We start from the raw sequence: 21849 nt of genomic DNA, 5'->3' as shown, positions 1-21849 counted from the left end.
TGGGAAGCAGGATGCAGAGGCAGAAATTGATGATTTTTATAGAATAAAAAATAAAAGGAAAATGACAAGGGATCAGATTTTGCAGCAGGATTTTAATATAAGATTAAAAATTGATAATATAAATGTTGTTGTTAGTTGCAAAGTCATGTCTGACCCATCATGACCCCATCGACAATGTTCCTCCAGGCCTTCCTGTCCTCTACCATCCCCCGGAGTCCATTTAAGTTCACACCGATTGCTTCGGTGACTCCATCCAGCCACCTCATTCTCTGTCGTCCACTTCTTCTTTTGCCCTCAATCTTTCCCAGCATTAGGCTCTTCTCCAGTGAGTCCTTCCTTCTTATCAGGTGGCCAAAGTATTTGAGTTTCATCTTCAGGATCTGGCCTTCTAGAGAGCAGTCAGGGTTAATCTCCTCTAGGACCAACCTGTTGGATCGCCTTGCAGTCCAAGGGACTCGCAGAAGTCTTCTCCAGCACCAGAGTTCAAAGGTCTCCATTCTTTGGTGCTCACTCTTTCTTATGGTCCAGCTTTCACAGCCATACATTGCAATGGAAAACCGTAGCCTTGACTTTACACATTTTTGTTGGCATTATACAAATATTATGTTCTTAAAGGAATTCCTATCAGAATCTTAGTGTGATTGTTATGTGTAAGCAGCAGAGGTTTAGGCTGAATTCTGTCCAGATGATGAGATAATTGTATTCAAAGAAGAATTGAAGGAGATGCAAATGGAGCATTCAGAGGAGACTACACAAAAAATCCATCGAGAAAGAAACTGAAAGGGGTGATGCTAGCTGTTACTAATATTGATTTTTTTAAATGGCTTGATTATGATTACAAATGTGAATATAAATGGAGCAAATGCTCCTCAAAAGAGATGAAATATTCTATTATTTTTTTTAAAATAGAAGCAAGATACAATCTGACTACAAGAGACACATATTAGAAAAATGATATAAAACATTTGATTTTAAAAATTCGGATGAAGAACATATTCAGCAGAAGCAAAAAAACCTGGAAGATATAAAAGACAGTTTAGATTCTCTCTTACTGGGTGTCTTCAGTTGCAGGAGAAGCACACAACTGCAAAATAAGGGTAAGGGCACCTCTCCTAACTTAAGAAAGTGAAGACTCTTGAAATGGAGTATTTCAAAAGGAACCTTTTAGTAAGTAGAATGGCAGCCTGTTCTGACCCCCTCCTCCGTTCAGTAACGAAAGCCGAGACAAGCGTAAAATGGAATGTCCTTTAATAACAAGACCAGACTCTCGGTGGCTGAAAGTCAAATAAACAAATAGATAAGGACCTTGGCAGCAAGTCCAACAAACCTTGGCAGCAATGCAAACAAACTATGGCAGCAATCTAGCCTGCCAAGTTCGTTTCTCTTTAGTCCAAGCATTGACTTCTGCAAGAAGAGTGTGCAACAAGCAGTCTCTTTTATAGTCTGGAGAGGAGCTTAATGACCATCAGCTGAGTGCAATTACCTCCTGTAATTGCGCAGTTGTTCCTGACGCCGAGAAGCCCTTCGATGGCGTGCATCCCGGAAAAACTCACATGTGGTTTCTGGATCACTCTCTCTTTTCTCCTCCCCACTGATCCAAGGCTCAGGCGCCACCTGGTAGCCAACCAGTCTCTCTGCGCCCTGCTCGGAGTCGGAACCCTGTCCAGGGTCCTCCACATCCTCCAGGGTCAACTCATAGGGCCCCTCGCTGTCGGAGTCTGGTGGCAGCTCCAACGGCTCCTGCCAGACCACAACAGCAGCCATTGAATTCAAAGCAACATCTGAATCCCCTTAGGCAATGCAAGTAGAATTAAAGCAGTAGAGACCCCTCCCATTACTTAGAATGCAAATTTTAGCCAATACACAAATGTGAAGATGTTTCCTTTATCAATTGCCCTGAGAATAAACATACATTCCCATGGTTATCTTCCGTTAGACATTAAAGTGAAACATCCCACATGGCTATCATAAACATTCCCCCAAAAGGTGGGGGTGATGCAAGGCACTTTGGCACCAGGAAACCAGTTGTAAAATATCAGTTGTCACAGGCACTGCTAATAAATCGACTCCAAGGCCCCCCACCTCCTAACTGAATGGCAATATTACTTTTAGGGATCTGACAATTGTCTGTTTCTGCATTTTTATACAGACTGTGCAGAATTTCTGCTCAGAACTCTAATGTGAAATCATAGGATGGATCATTTTAGTTTACCAAGGGCAGGGATTTAGATTCCTGGGTGCAAGAATTTACTTTGAAGAATCCACAACTGATAATTATCAACTTTTCGCAGACATCTGCAGTCCTCAGGAGAGTTTTTCCAAACTTCCTAATATAGTTCCTATAATTTAAGATAATTTCTTCTTGAATAGAATACAATCAAATAAATAGAGCTGGAAGGGACCTTGGAAGTCTTCTAGATCAGCCCCCTGCTCAACCAGAACCTATACCATTTCAGATAGGTGACTGCCTAGTCCCATGATGACGAACCTATGGCACATGTGCCACAGGTGGTACGTGGAGCCATTTGTTAGGGCACGCATGATGTTGCCCTGTCGGCACATGTGCGCATTGGCCAACCTATATTTACCTTCTTTTTCAGCCATTTTTCACCCTCCAGAGGCTTCCCAACGCACAAACTGGAAGTTTGGGAACAGACTTCCGGTTTGAGATTGGGCCATTTTTTGTGCTCCAAAGGATTCAGAGAAGCCTTTGGGGAAGCCTCCTAAAACCTCCCGAGTGTGAAAAATGGCCCTACAGGCAATCCGGAAGTTACCATTCCCAAACTTCTGGGTTGCTCATATGGCTGCTTTTTGCCCTCCGGAACCTTCAGGAGGCTTCCCTGAAGCCTTCGGAGGGCAAAAAACAGCCCTAGAGACAAATTGGAAATCACAGTTCTCAAACTTCCAGGTAGCTCGTACAGCCATTTTTCGCCCTCTGGAGCCTTCAGGGAAGCCTCCTGAAGCCTCCGGCGGGTGGGGAGGCTGTTTTCATCCTCTCCAGGCTCCTACAAAGCCTCTGGAGCCTAGAGACAGCAAAAAATGGGTCCATTGCGGGCCAAAAGGGCAGGGGAGGTTGAGGGCGCATGCATGCATGGTGGTGGGGGGGTCACACACATAGCATTATGGGTGTGGGCATGCCCGTGACCCGTCAAAAGCGCGGAGGACAAAATCGCGCTCGACGAAAGCGCGCATGTGACGTCATCACAGCACGCCGAAAAAAATTAAAAATTGAAATAAAATTAAAATTAAAGCAAGCCGATTCACATAAAGGTAAGGGTTAGGTTTAGGGTTAGGGTTAGGGTTAGGTTAAGGGTTAGGGTTAGGTTTACAGCGTTAGCGTTAGGTTTAGTGTTAGGTTAAGGGTTAGCGTTAGGTTTAGCGTTACGTTAACGGTTAGGTTTAGGGTTAGATTTAGGGTTAGGTTAAGGGTTAGGTTTAGGGTTAGGTTTAGGGTTAGGTTTGGGGGGGTTAGGGTAAGGTTTTAGCTTTATTTTTACATTTTTCAATCACAGCGCGATGTTTTCGTCGCGCTGTGATGACGTCAAATGCGCGCTTTCGTCGAGCACGATTTTGTCCTCCGCGATTTTGTGGTGGAACCGGCATGCCTACATATGCCCCCCTGTGCTCCCCCCGCTTTTGGCACATGATCCGAAAAAGGTTAGCCATCAGTGGTCTAATCTTTTCTTAAAAACCTCCAGTGCCCATGATTTCTGAAGGCAAGCTGTTAATGGTTAATTGTCCTCACTTTTAGGAGGTGTCTCCTTAATTCCAGGTTGCAGCTCTCTTTGATTAGTTTTCAACCAATGTTTCTTGTCCTCTGGTGCTTTGCAGGATAATTTGATTCCCTCTTCTTTGTGGCAGCCCCTCCAAAACTGAAATATTCCTATCGTATCAGCCATAATTCTGTTTTTCTTTAGACTAGTCAAATCCAAATCCTGCAGCCGTTCTTCATGTTTTAATCTCCAGACCTTTGATCATCTTACTTGCTCTTCTTTGAACTGTTTCCAAAGTTTCAACTTCTTTTTTTGTAATATGGTAATTAAAATTGGTTGCAGTATTCCAGGTGGGGCTTTCCAAAGGTTTTATAAAATGGTACTAATACTTCATGTGACCTTGATTCTATGCCTCTGTTTATACAACCCAGAATTATATCAGCTTTTTGGCTGCTGTGCTGCTGCACATATTCTCTGCTCATATTCAAGTGATTATCCACTAGAATTCCAAGGTCACTCTTGCAGTTACTGTTTTTGAGTCAGGTCTCACTAATCTATAATGTTTGAATTTTCCTGCTTAAGTGTAAAACTTTGCTTTTCTCCACATTGAAATTCATTTTGTTGGATAGGGTCCATTGTTTATCTTTGTCAAGATTTTTTTGGGTCCTGAGTTTGTCTTCTGGGGTGTTGGCTATTCCTGCCAGCTTAGTATCATCTGCAAATTTAATGAGTTCCCCTTCTATTCCCTCATCTAAGTCATTTATGAAGATATTGAAGTGTACTGGGCCTAAAATGGAGCCTTATAGCACCCCACTGCTTACTTCCCTCCATGTGGATGTAGTACTATTAAAGACTACTCATTGAGTTCGGTTTGGCAGGCAGTTACAAATCCATCTGGTGGTGATGTTGTCTATCCCGTATTTTCCTAACTTACCAAGAAGTAGGTTTTGTTCTACTTTGTCAAATATGCCTTACTCTAATCTAAGTATACTATGTCCACAGCATTTTGTTGGTCTACTAATTTAGTCACTTTATTGAAGAATGAAATAAGATTGGTTTGGCATGATGTTTTTTAAAAACTCATGCAGGCTACTAGTTATAACCTTATTTGGTTCCACTTGTTCGCAGATCTGTTTTTTGATTATCTTTTCCAGGATCTTCCCATGTATTAACTTTACACTGATTGGTCTATAGTTTCCTGGGTGTGGTTCTTTTTCCTTTCTTGGAGATGGGAACCACATCAGGCATACTAATACCAGAACTGGCATTGGTGTTGACAGGGGATTGGAATTGAGTAATTTCCCATAACTGGATAGAACAGTGTTTCTCAACCTGGGCTGCTTTAAAATGTGTAGTCTTCAACTCCCAGAATTCTTTGCTTTGCTGAGAATTCTGGGAGTTGAAGTTCACACATATCTTAAAGTAGCCCAGGTTGAGAAATACTGGAGAATTTCTAAAAAAAAGAGTAAACTCATTCTAGACAAATTGCCAACTTTTTAAAAAAATTTAATGAACAGGTTTGGGCTGGTTGATATTTGGAGACAGAAAAATGGCAACTCAGGAGAGTAGACCTACTTCCCAAAAGGACAGATTCTTTTTAAGAATAGATATGATTTGCATTTCAAAGAACGTGTTTACTAAGGTTTTTAATTCTGTAAATTTGGTTTATAAAAAGAAATCCAGTTCCTTTAGATAGAGATTAAATGAAGTGCTGTTACACAAAGCAGTAGTGGAGGGATGTAAATTAAAATAATTTTTTAAAGATAATTTAAGCAAAAGCACTGATTTAAGAATGGTTTGGGATGAAAGCAAAACTTTTATCAAGTTATTTTATATAATAAAATAGTGAACTCAAAAAGAAGAGTCAAGAGAAAATACAAGCTATTTTGGACAAAAAAAGAATTAAAGAATTTTTCAGAGAAGATTAGTATTTATCAATAAATTAAGCTATTACAATGAGAGTCATCTATGTTAATAGTAAGAGAAATGGGAAAAAATTGAATTTGCAAATAAACCAAGGAAGTAACTCACATATAAATCATGAAAATAAAAAGAAAAGAACATGATGTTGAAATGATAAGAGGGATATACAGTATTAATGTACAATGTGGTCATATAAAATTTTTAAATCAATATTATTTTAATTTGCATAAATCAAAATACAAAGAGAAAATACATGATCTAAAGAACAAAATTTATCAAGGATTGTAGAAGAACAATGTATAAATGCACTTATAACAATAAGGGAAATTTCTGAAGCTATAAAAAGCCAGGAAAGACAAGACCGATTATTATCAGTGGTTTACTGTAAATGCTCTGAGGATGAAATTTTATATCCTTCACAAAACATGATGAGTTCTATCTTATAAAGAGAAAAGATGCCAGACAGTTATCAAGAAGCTAATATAGCACTAATATCCAAAGAGGTATAAAATTCAACTTTTAACAAAAAACTAGAGAATGATACCACTACTGAATAACGACTACAAAGTGTTCACCATGATTTCAGCTGAAAGATTGAAAATAATTTTGCAATAATTTATTCATGAGGATCAATGTGCGTTTTTATCTAAAAAACCATTAAGGGACAATGTGAGGAGCAACACAATGAAAAGCAAACTGTATTGATCTTGGATCAATACAGAGAAGGCTTTTGGCTATTTGAATTGGGCTTCCTTGTTCAAGATATTGAAAGGCATCAACTTTGGAGAGAATTTTATAAAACGAGTGAGATCGATTTGCCCTTCACAGAAAGCACAAATCACTGTTAATGGAGTTCTAACAAAACCATGCAAGTTACAAAAAGGAATAAGACAAGATCTTGAAATACTGAATAGACGCATAAAAAGATGAGAGGATTGTAGGAATAAAGATTTGAAAAGGAACCTACACGCTTTTGCAAATGACTCGATCTTGGTTTTGGAAGATTCTGTAAAGAAACTTGAAATTTTAAAATTTTAATAGCATTTGGTGCATTTGAAGATCCTCTCTCTCTCTCTCTTCTCTCTCTCTCTCTCTCTCTCTCTCCCTCCCTCCCTCCCTCCCTCCCTCCCTCCCTCTGGAATGTGTTGCACCATCCCTAGGAAGCCATGGTGCAACTAATGAGATCTCCTCTCCTCCTCCAACAGCACATTCCATCACATCACTCCCCTCCTCAAAATTGTTTCCCTCCCCTCCAAATTCTCAGGATTGCTGAACAGTGAAGGCAGTTGTCACGAGCTTGACAACCCTCCCAAGTCAAATGACTTGCCCTGCAAAACAGCCACAGGATTAGAGAAAAATTGCCCACTTTCCCTTGAGAAGTGAATACCTATGGTAAAAGACCTGGGACTTTTGGCCTTGGTTTCATCTTGCCTGACAGTCCTGGAAGCCATCTTTTTTATTGGAACTTCAGGGCTGCCACATTTAGGGCCTGGGAAGACGGGAGGGAGGATTGCAAGGAGCCAGTGGCAGATTAGCTATAAGAACATTGTTTTCTATGGGAGCCAAGGACACTCACACTGCACTTGGATGGGAGTGACTGGGGGTGTCTCTAGTTGGGATATTGAAATGATTGGACCATGTGATGGGTGCAGTGAGGAAAACCCAGAACTCTCAGATTTAGGTTTTCCCATATGTGCCAATATGCCATCACTAATAAAATGGAACTTTGAGGAATCACTAGCCTCAGAGTTTTCTTTCATTGGGGGTGTTACTTGGAACCTTGACATTGCCCTTGGGTCCCCTGTGAGCAAACTCCCACTCTACTCACAATAGCAACAGCACTTAGACTTATATATAACTTCCCAGTGGTTTACAGCCCTCTCTGAGCAGTTTACAGAGTAAGCATATTGCCCTCAACAATCTGGTTCCTCATTTTATCAAGATTGGAAGGATGGGTCAACATTGAGCTGGTGAGAATCAAATTGCCAAACTGCTGGCTGTTGCCACACCCCCACGGTCATGTGAACAAAATCCAGACACGTGGCAACTGGTCCATATTTATGATGGTTGCAGTGTCCAGGGGTCACGTGACCCCCTTTTGTGATCTGAGAAGCAAGGTCAAAGGGGAAACCAGACTCACTTACCAAATAACTGTTACTTGCTTACTTTTTTTACTCACTGCAGTAATTTGCTTATCAATTGTGGTAAGAAAGGTCAGAAAATGGCCCAAAACTCACTTATCAACTGCCTTGCTTAGCAATGAAAATTTGGGGCTCAACTCTGGTCGTAAGTCAAGGACTACCTGTACCTGCTTAGTTTTTGCCATGCAAATTCCACCCTTCCTTCTCTAGCTGCATATTCTATCTGTAAGGTCCTGCCTCTACTCCACACTCAAGAAAGTACGGACTCTTGAGGTAGCAGCGTTTCAAAATGAACCTTTGATTGAAAGGAAGTGATTGCAGGACAAAAGCAAAGCAGGCTCTAAGGTCCCCTTAGGCGATTCTGTTAGGGTAAAGGAGTTAGAAACCCCTTCCCTCAGTTCGATGTTGAATGAGCCAATCCACAGGTGCGAAGATGTTGTGAAGACAGCCATCCTGGGAAGGAGATAAGAGACGGTTCCCAGGTGCTTCTCTCCAGAGGCTTCAGAACAGAGAGCAAACAGATGGCCCTCCCTCCCCTTACATATTCCCCAAAGGTAAATCAAAACACTGAGTGCCCAAATCAGAATGTGTGTGCATGTGCATGCGGCAGAGCACTGGAAACCGGAAGACCAGCTTGCTGGCACATGCATGCCTGTTTCTTGGCAGGTTTTTTTGGCTGTTTTCAAACCGTTTTGAGGGTATATTTTGGGCTGTTTTGAGGCCTTTTTTTAGGCCAAAATTGGCCTCAAAATGGCCCCCAAAAGCCCTGTTTTTTGGCTGTTTTTCAGCCTATTTTCAGGTGCTCCGACACCTGTGAAGACCAGCTGGCTGGTGTGCATGTGTGCATTGGAAACCAGAAGAGCAGCTGGCAAAGACTCACATGCCCACAGAAAGGGCTCTGCATGTCACCTCTGGTTATAGGGAAAGGTCCTATGAACTCAAGTCCAAAATTTTGGAGGGTTGCAAGGACTGTAGGAATTTGCTGGATAAGTAGACCTTATCCCCTATTTAAAAAGGGTTTTGTTCTGTTCTTTTTTTGTCAGCCTGAGCTTTGAAAGTGGCCCTAGCCTCATTCAGAGCTAATCTTACTACTGGCCAAGTTGTATGCATTCCTTAAAGTAGGGCGTGGTTGACTCCTCTACTGGGAGCTCTGGCATTGGGGTGAAATCCTGGCCTGTTGCAACTCAGAACGGGGGTGAATCCAGTGCTAGAATGCACAGTTATTGTATGCAAACTCTGCAAAGAGCAGGAGGTCAATCCAATTATCTTGTTGATACTTAATTAAAAAACCTCAAATATTGCTATAGAACGCTCGTTCTCTATGATCCACCATTAGTGGCCGGATGATGACTTGAACTCAGGCCTTGTCCAGTATCTAGAAGGTCCAAAAAACTTTCCAGAACTTTGAAGTGAACTGACCTCACCCTCCCTTCAGATATCATTCTTTCTGGGGGCCCATGCAGGCAATAAATGTGTTGCAGGAACATTTTTGCAAATGCTCTGGCAGTGGGGATTTTCTGGCAGGGGACAAAATGGACCTGCTTGGAAAACCAGTCCATTAAGACCCAAATGACAGTATTGAGCCAAGGTAGTGCAGTGGTCAGAGTGCAGTACTGCAGGCTACTTCAGCTAGCTGCCGTTTTGACATTTCAAATCTCACCAGGCTCAAGGTTGACTCAGCCTTCCATCCTCCCGAGGTGGGTCAAATGTGGACCCAGATTGTTAGGGGAGATATGCTGACTCTGTAAACCATTTAGAGAGGGCTGTAAAAGCACTGTGAAGCGGTATATAAGTCTAAGTGCTATTGCTATTGCTATTCCTCCCATTTTCGGGCAGCTCTACAATAAAATCCATAGTGATCTCTCTCCAAGGTGCTGAAGGCTCGCCTACAGTTTGTAAGAGTCCCAGGGTTTTTCCCTGCCTCCCTTTTGCTGCTGTGCACACAGGGCAACTGGCAACGTAGCTTTCCATGTCTTTCTTGAGGGATGACCACCAGAACTGTCTTTTAATATGATGCAGGGTTTTTACGAAGCCAAAGTGGCCAGTTTGGAATTGTGGCACACTTTCATGAGAGGAAGCCTCTGGCAAGCTGGAACATATAATTTAAACCCCCACCCCAACCAGGCCAAGTCATCTCTAAGTAAACAGGTATTTTTATGGGCTTGGAACCATTCATTGTTAAGTAGGGCTTGTTTGAACACCTGAATGGTGGCATTATCCATTAGGGGGTCTTTTTTTAGCTTGTGCCCTGGTTATTACCTTGGCTGCCAGCTGGGAGGCTGGGAGAAGGGGTTTGGTCACTTCGGGCTTTTTGCTATTATACTGAGGTTTTCAAACAGTGCATCTGCTAGAAAGTTTTTTCCCCTAGGAAAATATTGGAGGCCGAAGTCGAAACATTTAAAATATTGAGCCCAGTACACTTGTTTTGGGGAGAGTTTCCGCGGGGTCTTAAGAGCCCCCAGATTCTTATGATCAGTCCACATTTTGAAAGGGATTTTGTTCCCCTCTAAGAAATGTCTTCAGGTAAAGAGGGCCCATAGCAATGCATATGCCTCTTTCTCCCAGATAGCCCATCTCTGTTCAGTGTCTGTTAGCTTTTTAGAGGTGTATGTGCAGGGTTGTAATTGGACCTGTTCGTTTTCTTGGAGTAGGACTGGCCTGACAGCCACGTTACTGGCATCTGCCTGTATGATAAAAGGTTTTTCTGGGTCTGGGTGCTTTACGATTGGCTCAGCCCAGAATAATTGTTTCAATTTCTCAAATGCCACCTGGCATTCCATAGTCCAGTTTAAGGGCTGCTTCAGTTTTGTCTTGCCTCCCCCTTTTGTTTTCAAAAGATTAGTGATGGGGAGTGCAATTTGCATGAAAGCCGGAATAAATTGTCAATAGAAGTTTGCAAACCCGCTTGTACTTTCCTCAAGTCCTTCCCTGGGTGAAGCCGGTCATCCTGGGAAGGAGATAAGGGACGGTTCCCAGGTGCTTCTTTCTGGAGGCTTCAAAACTGAGACCAAACAGATGCTCCCCCTTACACATTACACATAAATCAAAGCACAGGGCAGGTAGGTGTCAGAGCTAAGGTTATAAACTAAGGAATTACAGGGTATGTAGGAAACAGGAAGAATAAGTGAATAAATGATCCAGTCCCCCCCCCTCCCCACAGAAATGGCAGATAGGGATCTGACACGATCACACAAACAGAACTGAAGAATAAAACAGGTTATAGGGTTAATAAGAAGCCAAATACCTGGGTATCAATATGACAAATACGAAATGTACTGTATGCTATTTCACAGTAATTATGTTAAGACATAGAATGAAGTTTTAAAAAAATATGTTAAGATGGGACAAAGTACAATTCTCTTTCTTGGGCAAATTTTGGTGATTAAGATGAATGTTATTTTTGTTTCAGATAATACCTATCCTGACAACTGATGTGCCATTTAAACAATGACAGAAGGTCATATTTAAGTTTGAATGGCAGGGGAACAAAACATGAATAAAATGCAAGGTGCCTCAAGATGTGGAAGAAAGAGAAGGATCGGGTTTACCTGAGTTGAACTTACATTTTGCAGTGTGTTGTTTGGTTTGGATGAGAAATAGAAGTTTGTTGAGAAATAGAAGTCCTTTGGAGTTACAAGGACACAGCCTGAGAATTGGGTAGCATAGATACTTGTGGCACAATGAAGGTAAGGATAATGTAGAATTTAACAATCATTATGATAGCTTGCCATACTGAGAATATGGAACATACCCAGCTTCTGCCCGAAAACACTTTTGTGACTTAAAGTTCAAGAAGCATTTCATAGACAGGAAACAGAAATAAAATCATATGGCTGGAGGGGAGTTTGTAGAACTCCTAATAGAAGGTGGGAGACCTTATACCATTCTAGTCAAATGGTTGTTCCATCTTCTTTTGAAGATCTCCAGGGACAGAGCAGCCATAACTCTGGAGGGCAAGCTGTTCCATTGACTAATTGTTCTCACTGTTGAGAAATTTTTCCTGAGTTCCAGATTGGGTCTCCCTCTGAGGAGCTTCCACTCATTGCTTCTTGCTTTGAAGAATAAGTCAATCTGTGACAGCCCTTCAAGTATTGGAAAATAGCTATCAGGTCTCCCCTAAGTCTTTTCTTTATTAGGCTAAACATACCTAATTACCTTAGCTATTCATTGCATAGTTTAGCCTCCGGACCTCTTCTTGTCTCCTCTGAAATCTTTCTAGTCTCTAAATATCTTTTTTGTATTGTGGTGACAAGAACTGGACAGAGTTTTCCTCACTAGGTATGACCTCACTAATCTGGTATAAAGCAGTACTATCACTTCTCATGATCTTGATGCTATCCATCTGCTGATTGAGCCTAGGATTGCTTGTAGTTCCATGGTGGGTACAGTGGTTCTGAGATGACATCTGCCAGCTCCTTTAGAACTCTAGGGTGTAATCCATCAGGCCCTTTGATTTGTATTCATCAAGATCAAACAGGTGTTCTCTAACCATTTGCTTTGCTTATTTTAACTTTTATTTGTACTGTCTTTTACAATTATGTTTTTGGTAGGTTGGGCCATAGTTTATTTTTGTGTGAAGACCGATGCAAAGAATGAGTTAAGCAGCTCTGCTTTCTCTCTGCTGCCTGTTACTTCTTTGCTGTCTTCTCTCTTTAGTGGACCAACTGTTTCCTTAATTTTTGTCTTGTTATTTATATGTTGGAAGAAACTTTTAAAATTATCTTTGACTTTTGTTGCAACTCTTTGTTCATTCTGAACCTTTGCTTTCCTGACTTCGTCTTTGCAGATTTTGGCTATCTGCTGATATTGTGCCTCAGTTATGTGTGCTTCTTTCCATTTTTTGTACTTGTCCTTTTTGTCTTTCAATTTGTCAGAGAGATCTTTGCGCAACCATGCTGGTTTCTTCGTGAATTTCTTGTTTTTCTTTTTCAGTTGTATTGTGCTGGTCTAGGCTTTTATGATCATATTTTTCAGAGCTTCTTGAGTTGTTTTCCCCTTTAGGATTTTCATCCAAGGAATCTTTCCCAAGTTCTCTCTAAGTTTATTAAAATCAGCTCTTTTAAATTCTAGGGCTTTGGTATCATTGTGTTTTATTGTTTGTGTTTGCATTATGTTGAATTCTAGTTTGACATGGTCTCACCCAAGGTTCTTGCAGTTTCAACTCCCTCTATCTCTCATTCTCTGTTTGTAAGAATTAAGTCCAGTATGACTGCCCCTCTAGTTCCCTCCTCTATCTTTTGGACAACAAAGTTGGCCAGGAACCTATTCAATTTCTCAATGGGTGCAAAATTAGTCTTGCAATTGATGTCAGGGTAATTGAAGTCCCCCATTACTATTGTAGTGTGTTTCCTACATATATTTGTTAGTTGGTTGGCAAAAAGTACATCTATTTTTTCTGCTTGGTTGGGTGGTCTGTAGCATACACCTATGGCCATGTCATTCTTTTTTTCTTCTTTTATATTGACCCATATTCATCCATATGCAGATGAAAAACAAGTAAAAGAATGTATGATAAAATGAGGTTAAATGTTGATTACAGTATACAAATGGATCAATGGGAGAAATTATTAGATTTTTACCCCACCTTTATTATTTTATGAGAAACTCAAGGCAACAAACATACCTAATATTCCTTTCTCTCATATTTTCCCCAAAAGAACAATCCTGTGAAGTTGGTTGAAGTGAGAAAGAATGACCAGCCCTAAGTCACTCATAGCTGGCTTTCATGACTAAGGCAGAATTCACCATCTCCTGGTTTCTAGGCCAGCACCTTAACCAGTGTAGCATACTGGATCTCAATATTTCATTATGCAGTGTGAATATGTGATTGAAAGGATTAAAATTTACAATATGTTCTAATCTTAAAGATTTTTTTTAATCAAACCATCTATTATTGGTATTTTTCACCAAAGAAATTGCTTATAATTCAGGTACTCTGAATCTTTGCTGGAGATGTAAATGAATGGAGATTTCAGCATCCGATAGATGTCTAGAAATGTCAACAATATGTAGATACAAATATATACATTAATTCAGAAGATTTTAAAGACTAAAATCTAAACCAGACGTTTGTCTTTTGGGACTAAAGAAGAGCAACTAGAAAAAAAGTCACTAGACTTTTATATATGACACTGGTGGTGAGATTATTATATGCCCCAAAGTGGAAAGATGAGATGCTACCACAATGGCGGGACAGTTGGTTGTATTTATGTACAGTCAATGTATTTATGATTTGTGGTTTTGAAGATTAGGGGAAAAAAGGTTTTAAAAAGTGAGCTTGTTTTGTAATTTGAGATTAAGGGATAACTTTGTAATAATATTTGCATTTGCTACAGAGGGAATTTGAAGTTTCTTTCTATTGCATTTTATTCTTTCTTTTTTCTTTCTTTCTTTTCTTTCTTTTGTATTATTTTTATTCTCTTAAGAATATTTTATATTCATTTAAAACTTTTAATAACATGTACATATTAAAAAAAGAAATCAATCAATCTCAAATGGCTAATTTATCATAAGGTACAACAATTTTGTCAGAAGGAATGTAAGATAAGATCAGAAGATATGATGGCAGAGGGAAACGTTTATCAATGCTTTTCTTATGTTCTTATGTATTAAAAAGATTTAATGTAGATACAAGAACATTTAGGTTTGAGCATTGCAATATTGAGGTTGAAGCAGAATTGTGTATAATGAATATTTAAATGCTAAAATGTATAAACTGCTACTGAAATTTTAAGCAGAAGAAAAGAGACTTTGAATGGGCAAAGATGGAGAGGTTCAGTACTGCCACAATGGAGAAAATTATGGGTGAAGATGATGAAACTTTTGAGGTTTCTTTGAACAAAGACAATGCTAACAAGGCATCTCTGTAATTTTTTTGCATGAAGTGGAAAAGAAAGAACATTTATGCCTTTGATGATTAGAATAGATTATAGAAAAAACTGAGTTACACTATAATCATAACGCAGGAGGTAAATTTATAATTCTACTTATAACTGTTCTAAAGAAAACCAGGAGCCACTTTGTATTTTCTTTCTTTTTTTGCACTTTTAGTTATTTCATTGATCTCTCTCTCTCTCTTCTTTTTCTCTTCATCTCACTTTATAGTAATTTCTATAAGTTTTTTATCTTTTTCTTAAAAGTTTTAATAAATTCTATTTTAAAACGGGAAATGTTGGCTCCCATCTTGAATTTGGATGAGGAAGCTACTTGCGTTCTGAGTTTGCTAAGGCCAGCCAAGTCCTTGAGGCAGAGAGTCTCCCCGCAATAAGGAGTCCCCCTTCTCCTGATTCATGGCACTTTCGGGAACCGATCTATGGGAGACAAATACTGTAGCTCTAGAAGCCATATCACAACCATCTGCTCCAATGCTTCACTCTGTGAGTGTGTGAACACAGATATGCTCACGCATAATATGCTTACAGAGAGTGGGTTGCAGTTCTTGTGCAAAGGAAGCTGTCATCATAATCTTATTCACAAGCCTTAAGCAGAGGAACATGGAACACTAACACAAAGAAGAGTTTTTTTTTAAAAGATTAATCTTATTTATTCATCACATTTCATCAGTATAGCCTCTAAGTGGCATGATATAAAAGTTTAAAATTCTTCAACAAAAAGAATCAGCTAAATGTAGGTAAAGGTTCCCCTTGCACATCTGTGCTAGTCATTCCCAACTCTAGGGGGTGGCGCTCATCTCTTTTCAAAGCTGAAGAGCCAGCGCTGTCTGAAGATGTCTCCGTGGTCATGTGGCTGGCATGACTAAATGCTGAAGGTGCACAGAATGCTGTTACCTTCCCACCAAAGGTGGTGCCTATTTTTCTACTTTTTATGTGCTTTCGAACTGCTATGTTGGCAGAAGCTGGGAAAAGTAACGGGAGCTCACTCCATTACTCTGTGCTAGGGATTCAAACCACCAAACTGCCAAACTTTCTGTTCAACAAGTTCAGAATCTTAGCCACTGAGCCACCGCGTCCCTCTAAATTTAGGTACAACATAATTAAAAAAAAAAGATTCCACAAAGATTTTCCACGTATTGGAGCCAAGAAACGGATTTCAGCTTCTGCACCTCATTTCCTTGACTTCTCTGTGCACAGTGGGCTCTTGGTGGAGCACCAGTCTGACTTTAATGCAAAATCAATGCAAGGAAAGTAGCAATCACCAAGCAGCCACTCAGCTGCTGAAGTGCTGAAAGAACCCAAACACTCTTCAATTTAGCTCCTTGAACTTCTGACTTCTGGTGTTTTTCTCTCCCAACGTTTACCCCTCTTGTCCCCTTTGGCACCTGACTCACTGCTGGTTTACCAGCACCCTCACTCACTTCCTCACCCACCATCCTTCCATAGTCTCTGCTGCCCTCCACCCTTAAAGTATGTTTTCCCATTAATTTCTCCATCACTGACTTTCCTTCCTCAAGTCCCCATTTGGGACCAACAGTCAATCTGGGGCTTCCATGAACTTGCAGTTCCCATGGACTTTGGAGCCAAGAAGGATGGCTTCTCACAAGTTCACTTGCATAAAATCCTTCATTGGACAAAACCCCACCCAAACTCACCTTTCTTAGTGGCTTCAAAGCTATCGTGGAAATGTATCCTCTGGATATCATAGGTTAAGGTTGTGTTGGGTAACAAAGTCCTATTCCGGTTGATGATGTTGGCTGAGAATCGGAATGCTTGTTCCTCGGCATTCATTACCTGGGCATTTGGTCCATCGGCATATTCAAAGATTCCTCCTGCAAGACAATTACAGACTGTCATGGCCACCTGCAATTCCAGTCAGGCCCAAGCAGAGATTGCAGTTCCAGAAGAAGAAAAAATGTGAAGATACATGAACCCTCAAACAGTGCAATAAAAAACTGGTTTAGGTTTAGGGCAAAAAATGGCCCCAACAGGCCAACTGGAAGCTTGGGAACAAACTTGCAGTTTGCCTGCTGGGCCTGTTTTTTGCCCATCCCAGCCTCCAGAGGCTATCTTGAAGCCTAGGGAGGGTGAAAATGGCCTCCCCCAGCCCTCTGGAAGCCAGAAACGGATGTTTCTGAACTTCCAGTTGGCCCATTGGGCCCGTTTTTTGCCCTCCCCAGGCTTCAGGAAAGCCTCCGGAAACTAGGAAGAGCAAAAAACAGGCACAACAGACGAACCATAAGTTCAGAAACCATCCATTTTAATGCGTACACATGCACAAGTGAGCGGGCAGGATTGAATTGGTGTGGGCACACATGTACATGTGATAGCACATGCACACACAATTTTGGCACGCCATAAGAAAAATGTTTGTCATCACTGCCCTAGGAAGTGCAAGAACTGCCCTTGCCTCCACAATCTGCATCAGCTGAAGCTTCCAAATGTTCTCCAAGGATAGCCAGATGTAAAGCGTATTGCAGTAGTTCAGAAGTGAGATGACCAGCACAGGGAATATGTCTCAGACAGATACAAACATAGTTGTTGTTTGTCCTTGGCTTGTGCCTATGTAGTCATGTGTGGGAATGACCTTGGGAAATAAGGGGATGGGATGCCACCAAAGAGGAGGGAGACCACAACTGAACAACAGGTAGAGAAAGAAACTTAGAAAGGATCTGCTCAAAGTTATCAGAAAGTAAAAAGCAACAGCGAGAGATTTGTATTTTCAGACTTGCAAGATTCTGTTAATATAGTCATACAATAAAGTACAGTTAGCTCATCTGGTCATGTTACTTGTCTGGTCTACTTGGGAGTCTGACAACCTACTGTGTGACTAGTTTCCATTCATCTACCCTGTATTTATTTCAATATCACAGAATGTACAACATTCTGTTTTGCTGTCCATTCTTGGAGTGAAATGCCCTATTTTTAACTAACACTCCTTTGCTATAGATACTAATCATCTAAACAGAATTAATAGGCCTCCTTCAGAATCAACTGCTGTGCTGGAATTATAGACCTCAATTCAACCTCTGGATTTTCTGGAGTTCTAGAAGATTTTTCAGTGATGTTCCTAGAAGAATGTCTGAAATTGCAAGGGGTGGGGTGGAATGAGAGTTTTCTAACTCTTTGTTTTGTTTGAAAAATTGAGGGTGGGAAAACAGATTATGACCATTTCCTCCCTTAATTCTCACAGTCCTCTCTCTGGGTGGCTCAACAAGAACTGCCATCAATTAACCAATTTTGCTGCTAATTTTCAGTGGCACCCTCGGGTGTGCTCTGGGTGTTATGTGAGCTGCCCACAACAACTAGTGAAACACCGGGAAATCATACACAAGGCAACTGAGTTCAAGGCTCTTCCCCAATGCAGCATGCCAGTCAATGTCAGACTAGCCTCTGTGTGAACATATCCACTGAAGGAGAAACAATTACTTTGGTCATCACCGTATATGGACCAGGAATTGTGACTGATCTGCTTAAGAAAATCAATCAATGTCAAACCCAAAACTGTCTTTATCTTTCTAAATGGAGAAAAAGCAGGATCCGACATAATAAATGCAAATATCATAGATATTATGAAAGAAGAATGAGAAAAGGGACTACATAACATGGAGAGAGGCTTCAGTTCTCCTCCTGGTTTTATGTTCTTCCAGCAAGCACACCGAGCTTCTTTTACCCTTGCAATTCACCCCTGCTGCTGTTCCACTCTTCCTTTTTAGAGCAACATTAAAAATAGAGCAAACCCTTCCAGCCAGTCTTTGCAGGCCATTCTTGAGGCATTCAGATTCTGAGGCTCTCTTCAGAACAAACAAAGCAATCTTAGGAAAGTCTTAGCTCTGAAAGTTGCATTTTGCTGCCATGGATGGACAAACTAACTTGTCACCATTGTTACAGAAGAAGACAGAAATCTCTGTAAAGGCTGCATCCCAAGAATCTCCTGTAGAGATATCCCAGCAGTTTCCAAAGACATTAGAAGACTGTTCTAATCTTAAGATTATTATTGCTTCAACCCTCATTGGCTTAGGCCTGAGACCCCTGAAATTAGTTCTAGCCTGGATCTCTTTTTAATCATTGCTCATTACTTCTCGTCTGTCCTCAGGTGCTTTGGAGAATAAGCTGAATTCCTCTTCACTGTCACAACCCCTCAGATATTTGAAGACTGCTATTGTATCTCTCCTAGTCCATCTTTTCATTAGACTAGATGTACCCAGTTCTCGCAACTGTTCATCATATGCTCCAGACATCTAATCATAGATTCAAACAGGCTCTTTGGGGATCTTTTCTTCTCTTTTGAAGCACCTATTTAAAAGGAATTCAAACACCTTTTTAAACTGATTTTTAATCAATCAGAATAGACTGGAAGGGAACTTGGAGGTCTTCTAGTCCCACCCCCTGCACAAGCAGGAGACCCTATGTCATTTCAGATAGGTGGCTGTCCAATCTTAAAAACCTCCAATGATGAATCTCCAACAACTTCTGAAGGCAACTTCTGTTCAACTGGTTAATTGTCCTCACAGTCAGGGAGTTTCTCGTTAATTCCAGGTTGCTTCTCTCCTCGATTACTTTCCATCTATTCTTTTCTTGTCTGGCCTTCTGGTTCTTTGGAAAATAAGTTGACCCTCCCTCTTCAGACAGCTGTTTTACTCCATTATTTTCTAACAGACCAAGCAACCTCTTGGCTGATATTCTGCTTCCAGCATGTTTCAATTGTTAGAAATTATTCTGACCTTTCTGTATTTACTAACACAGTTCTACTTTCTTTGTTTATTTTCAGGGCTTAAACCTCCTTGATTCTGTGCCTGAATCACACAATAAGCTTTTGTCACCTTCAAGAGTCCTGCAGTGATTAACTTGCATTCCAATTTCCCTTTTAACTAATTCCTCCTCAGGTTATGTAATTCTGAAGTTCACCAGGCTGTTGCTGAATCTAATCTTAGCAGTTTCCACTTTCCAGCCAGTCTTGCCTGATCTACTTCTTGTCATGGGTCAAAATGACGGGACCAGAATCTCTCTCCTCTGCTAAATTTTGTGACTTACTGAACTAGATCTCTTTCTTGCTGTCTGGTAAAAGGGTGCTAAGCCTTCTCTTCTCATTTCCCCATCTCAACATAGCAGAAAAGTGGACTACAGTTTAATTCAAAGGTTTATTTTTTAACAGCATTTCTTCTAGACTTGAATTAGTTTGTGGTAGAAGTTAGGGATAGAAAAGAAACAAAAACATACCTCATTTTTCAGAGTATAAGACACACCCTTTTCCCTCAAAAAAGAGGCTGAAAATCTCGGTGCATCTTATACACTGAATACAGCATTTTTGCCTCCCTAAACCCCCTTCACCAAAATGGCCATGCAGAGCCTCTAGGAAGCTTTCAGAGTGCTCCTGGGGGCTGGGTAGGGCAGAAATGAGGGCAGAAAAATGGGCCTTTTTCAATTATGCCCCCCCAGCCCCCAGGAGCACTTTATAAGCCTCCTTTTTTTGCATGCCCCTTTTTTGACCAAAAATGGGCCGGTTTTCTCAGAAAAATGGGTAGTGTTTGACTTGTTTTTGTGCTAGCTCCAGGAGCACTCTACACATTCCCCCCACCACATGCGCCGCACTACTCGCTGCCAGGCTGAGCTTGGTATTTCCTCCATGGGGCCAGGAGTGGCCATTTTCGCCCTCTCCAGGCTCCAGAAAAGCCTGGGAAGGGTGAAAAACGTGCCCAATGGGCCAACCAGAAGTTCGGAAATGATCCATTTCCGGCTTCTGGAGGGCCTCTGGCTGAGGGAGCCCGTTTCCCCCCTGCCCAGGCTCCGAAGGTTTTCCTGAAGCCTGGGGAGGGTGAAAACTGCCTCCCCCAGCCCTCCAGAAGGCCGAAAATCAGTTGGCTGGTGCACACATGCGGGCTGGAGTTGACAGCTCACATGCCACCAGATATGGCTCCACGTGCCACCTGTAGCATGTGTGCCAAAGGTTCACCATCACGATACTAGACAATCTGTACACTATTGGGTGACCTTTCAGAGATCATTCCTTAATGAAACAGAGAAATAAAATGACCACCAATGGGCAAGCAAACAGTGCAACTTTTGATTTCCCACCGATTTCCCCACTGACTATTGGGGAGCTGTCAAGAGATTGTTGGAAGTGAGGATCATAAGATCACAGCTGACTGTGGCAACATAGCAGCCGCAATGAAGCAGCAGCAACCTGGAAATATTCAAGCACCCACAATTTCCCACATTTTATTCCCATGTGAGTTATGGGTTTATGGCATTCTGTAAGTTAAACCATTTAAGTTACTATACCTTAGTTCAGTGGTTCAGAGCTGGCTGGAGAATTCTGGGAGTTGAAGTCCACAAGTCTTAAAGTTGCCAAGTTTGGGAACCACTGCCTTAGTTCAATAATTGATGCGCTATGCCTTTCAGTTTCACACAATTAAAGGTTACAAATAGATAGGAGGATTTTAGTAGTATATAGAGAGTATAAAATCTTTTCTTTGGTTCAAAAATATTATTGCTCTGGATGTTGAAGCTTCAAAAGAACACTTACATCTTAAAACTTTTATATTTCCATCTAAGCATTTTCAATATATATCCTAGAAAAGATTGCCTGCATCTTTTCTGATAAACAAGCTTTACCAAAAAGGCAAAAGCTTTTGTGAACTGCAGCCACCTCATCAGAGCCACACAGAATGGCTAAACTGATCTGGATTTAAATTGGGAGGCTGAGCAAAGGGAGCAGAAGGCAGGGAAGGACAGGTTGCTTATGCAAATACTGGTTACATGTGGGACAGATTACAAGTATCTCATCAATTAACAATTATAATAGGTTAATAACACATTATGCTTTTGCAACCTTCTGAGATTGTGGGAAACCTTTTGATGTATGTGAGTAATTTTTTTTGTACCTCCTAGTCAATGCTGACTCTGGCAATTGCCAGGACAAGTCCCCACAGTGTTCTTAGCATCATTTTTTCCAGAGGTTTGACCCAGGGGTGAAATCCAGCAGGTTCTGGAGAACCAGTAGTGGAAATTTTGAGTAGTTCGGAGTACCAGAAAATGCCACCTCTGGCTGGCCCCAAAGTGGGGAGGGAATGGAGATTTTGCAGTATCCTTCCCCTGCCACGACCAACAAGCCATGCCCACAGAACCGGTAGTAAAAAAATTGAATTTCACCACTGGTTTGACCTTGCCTCCTTCCCA

The 21849-nt window shown here is 41.0% G+C and overlaps 1 protein-coding gene across 1 annotated transcript in view; it reads right to left on the bottom strand.

The window, feature by feature from the left end:
• The window catches only part of GRIK3 (glutamate ionotropic receptor kainate type subunit 3), a 131862-nt gene extending 115368 nt beyond the window's left edge, over nucleotides 1-16494 (bottom strand). Inside the window, exon 1 of the mRNA XM_032227932.1 lies at nucleotides 16326-16494. Within this exon, the coding sequence (XP_032083823.1) occupies nucleotides 16326-16461 (136 nt within the window). The 5' untranslated portion in view covers nucleotides 16462-16494. The remainder of the gene's footprint in view (nucleotides 1-16325) is intronic.
• Nucleotides 16495-21849: the final 5355 nt, after the last annotated feature.

This window comes from Thamnophis elegans, chromosome 12 (assembly GCF_009769535.1).
Source record: "Thamnophis elegans isolate rThaEle1 chromosome 12, rThaEle1.pri, whole genome shotgun sequence".
Lineage (NCBI taxonomy): Eukaryota > Metazoa > Chordata > Lepidosauria > Squamata > Colubridae > Thamnophis > Thamnophis elegans.
The sequence above is the reverse complement of the archived record's forward strand: the minus strand, read 5'-3'. Positions and strand labels throughout refer to the sequence as shown.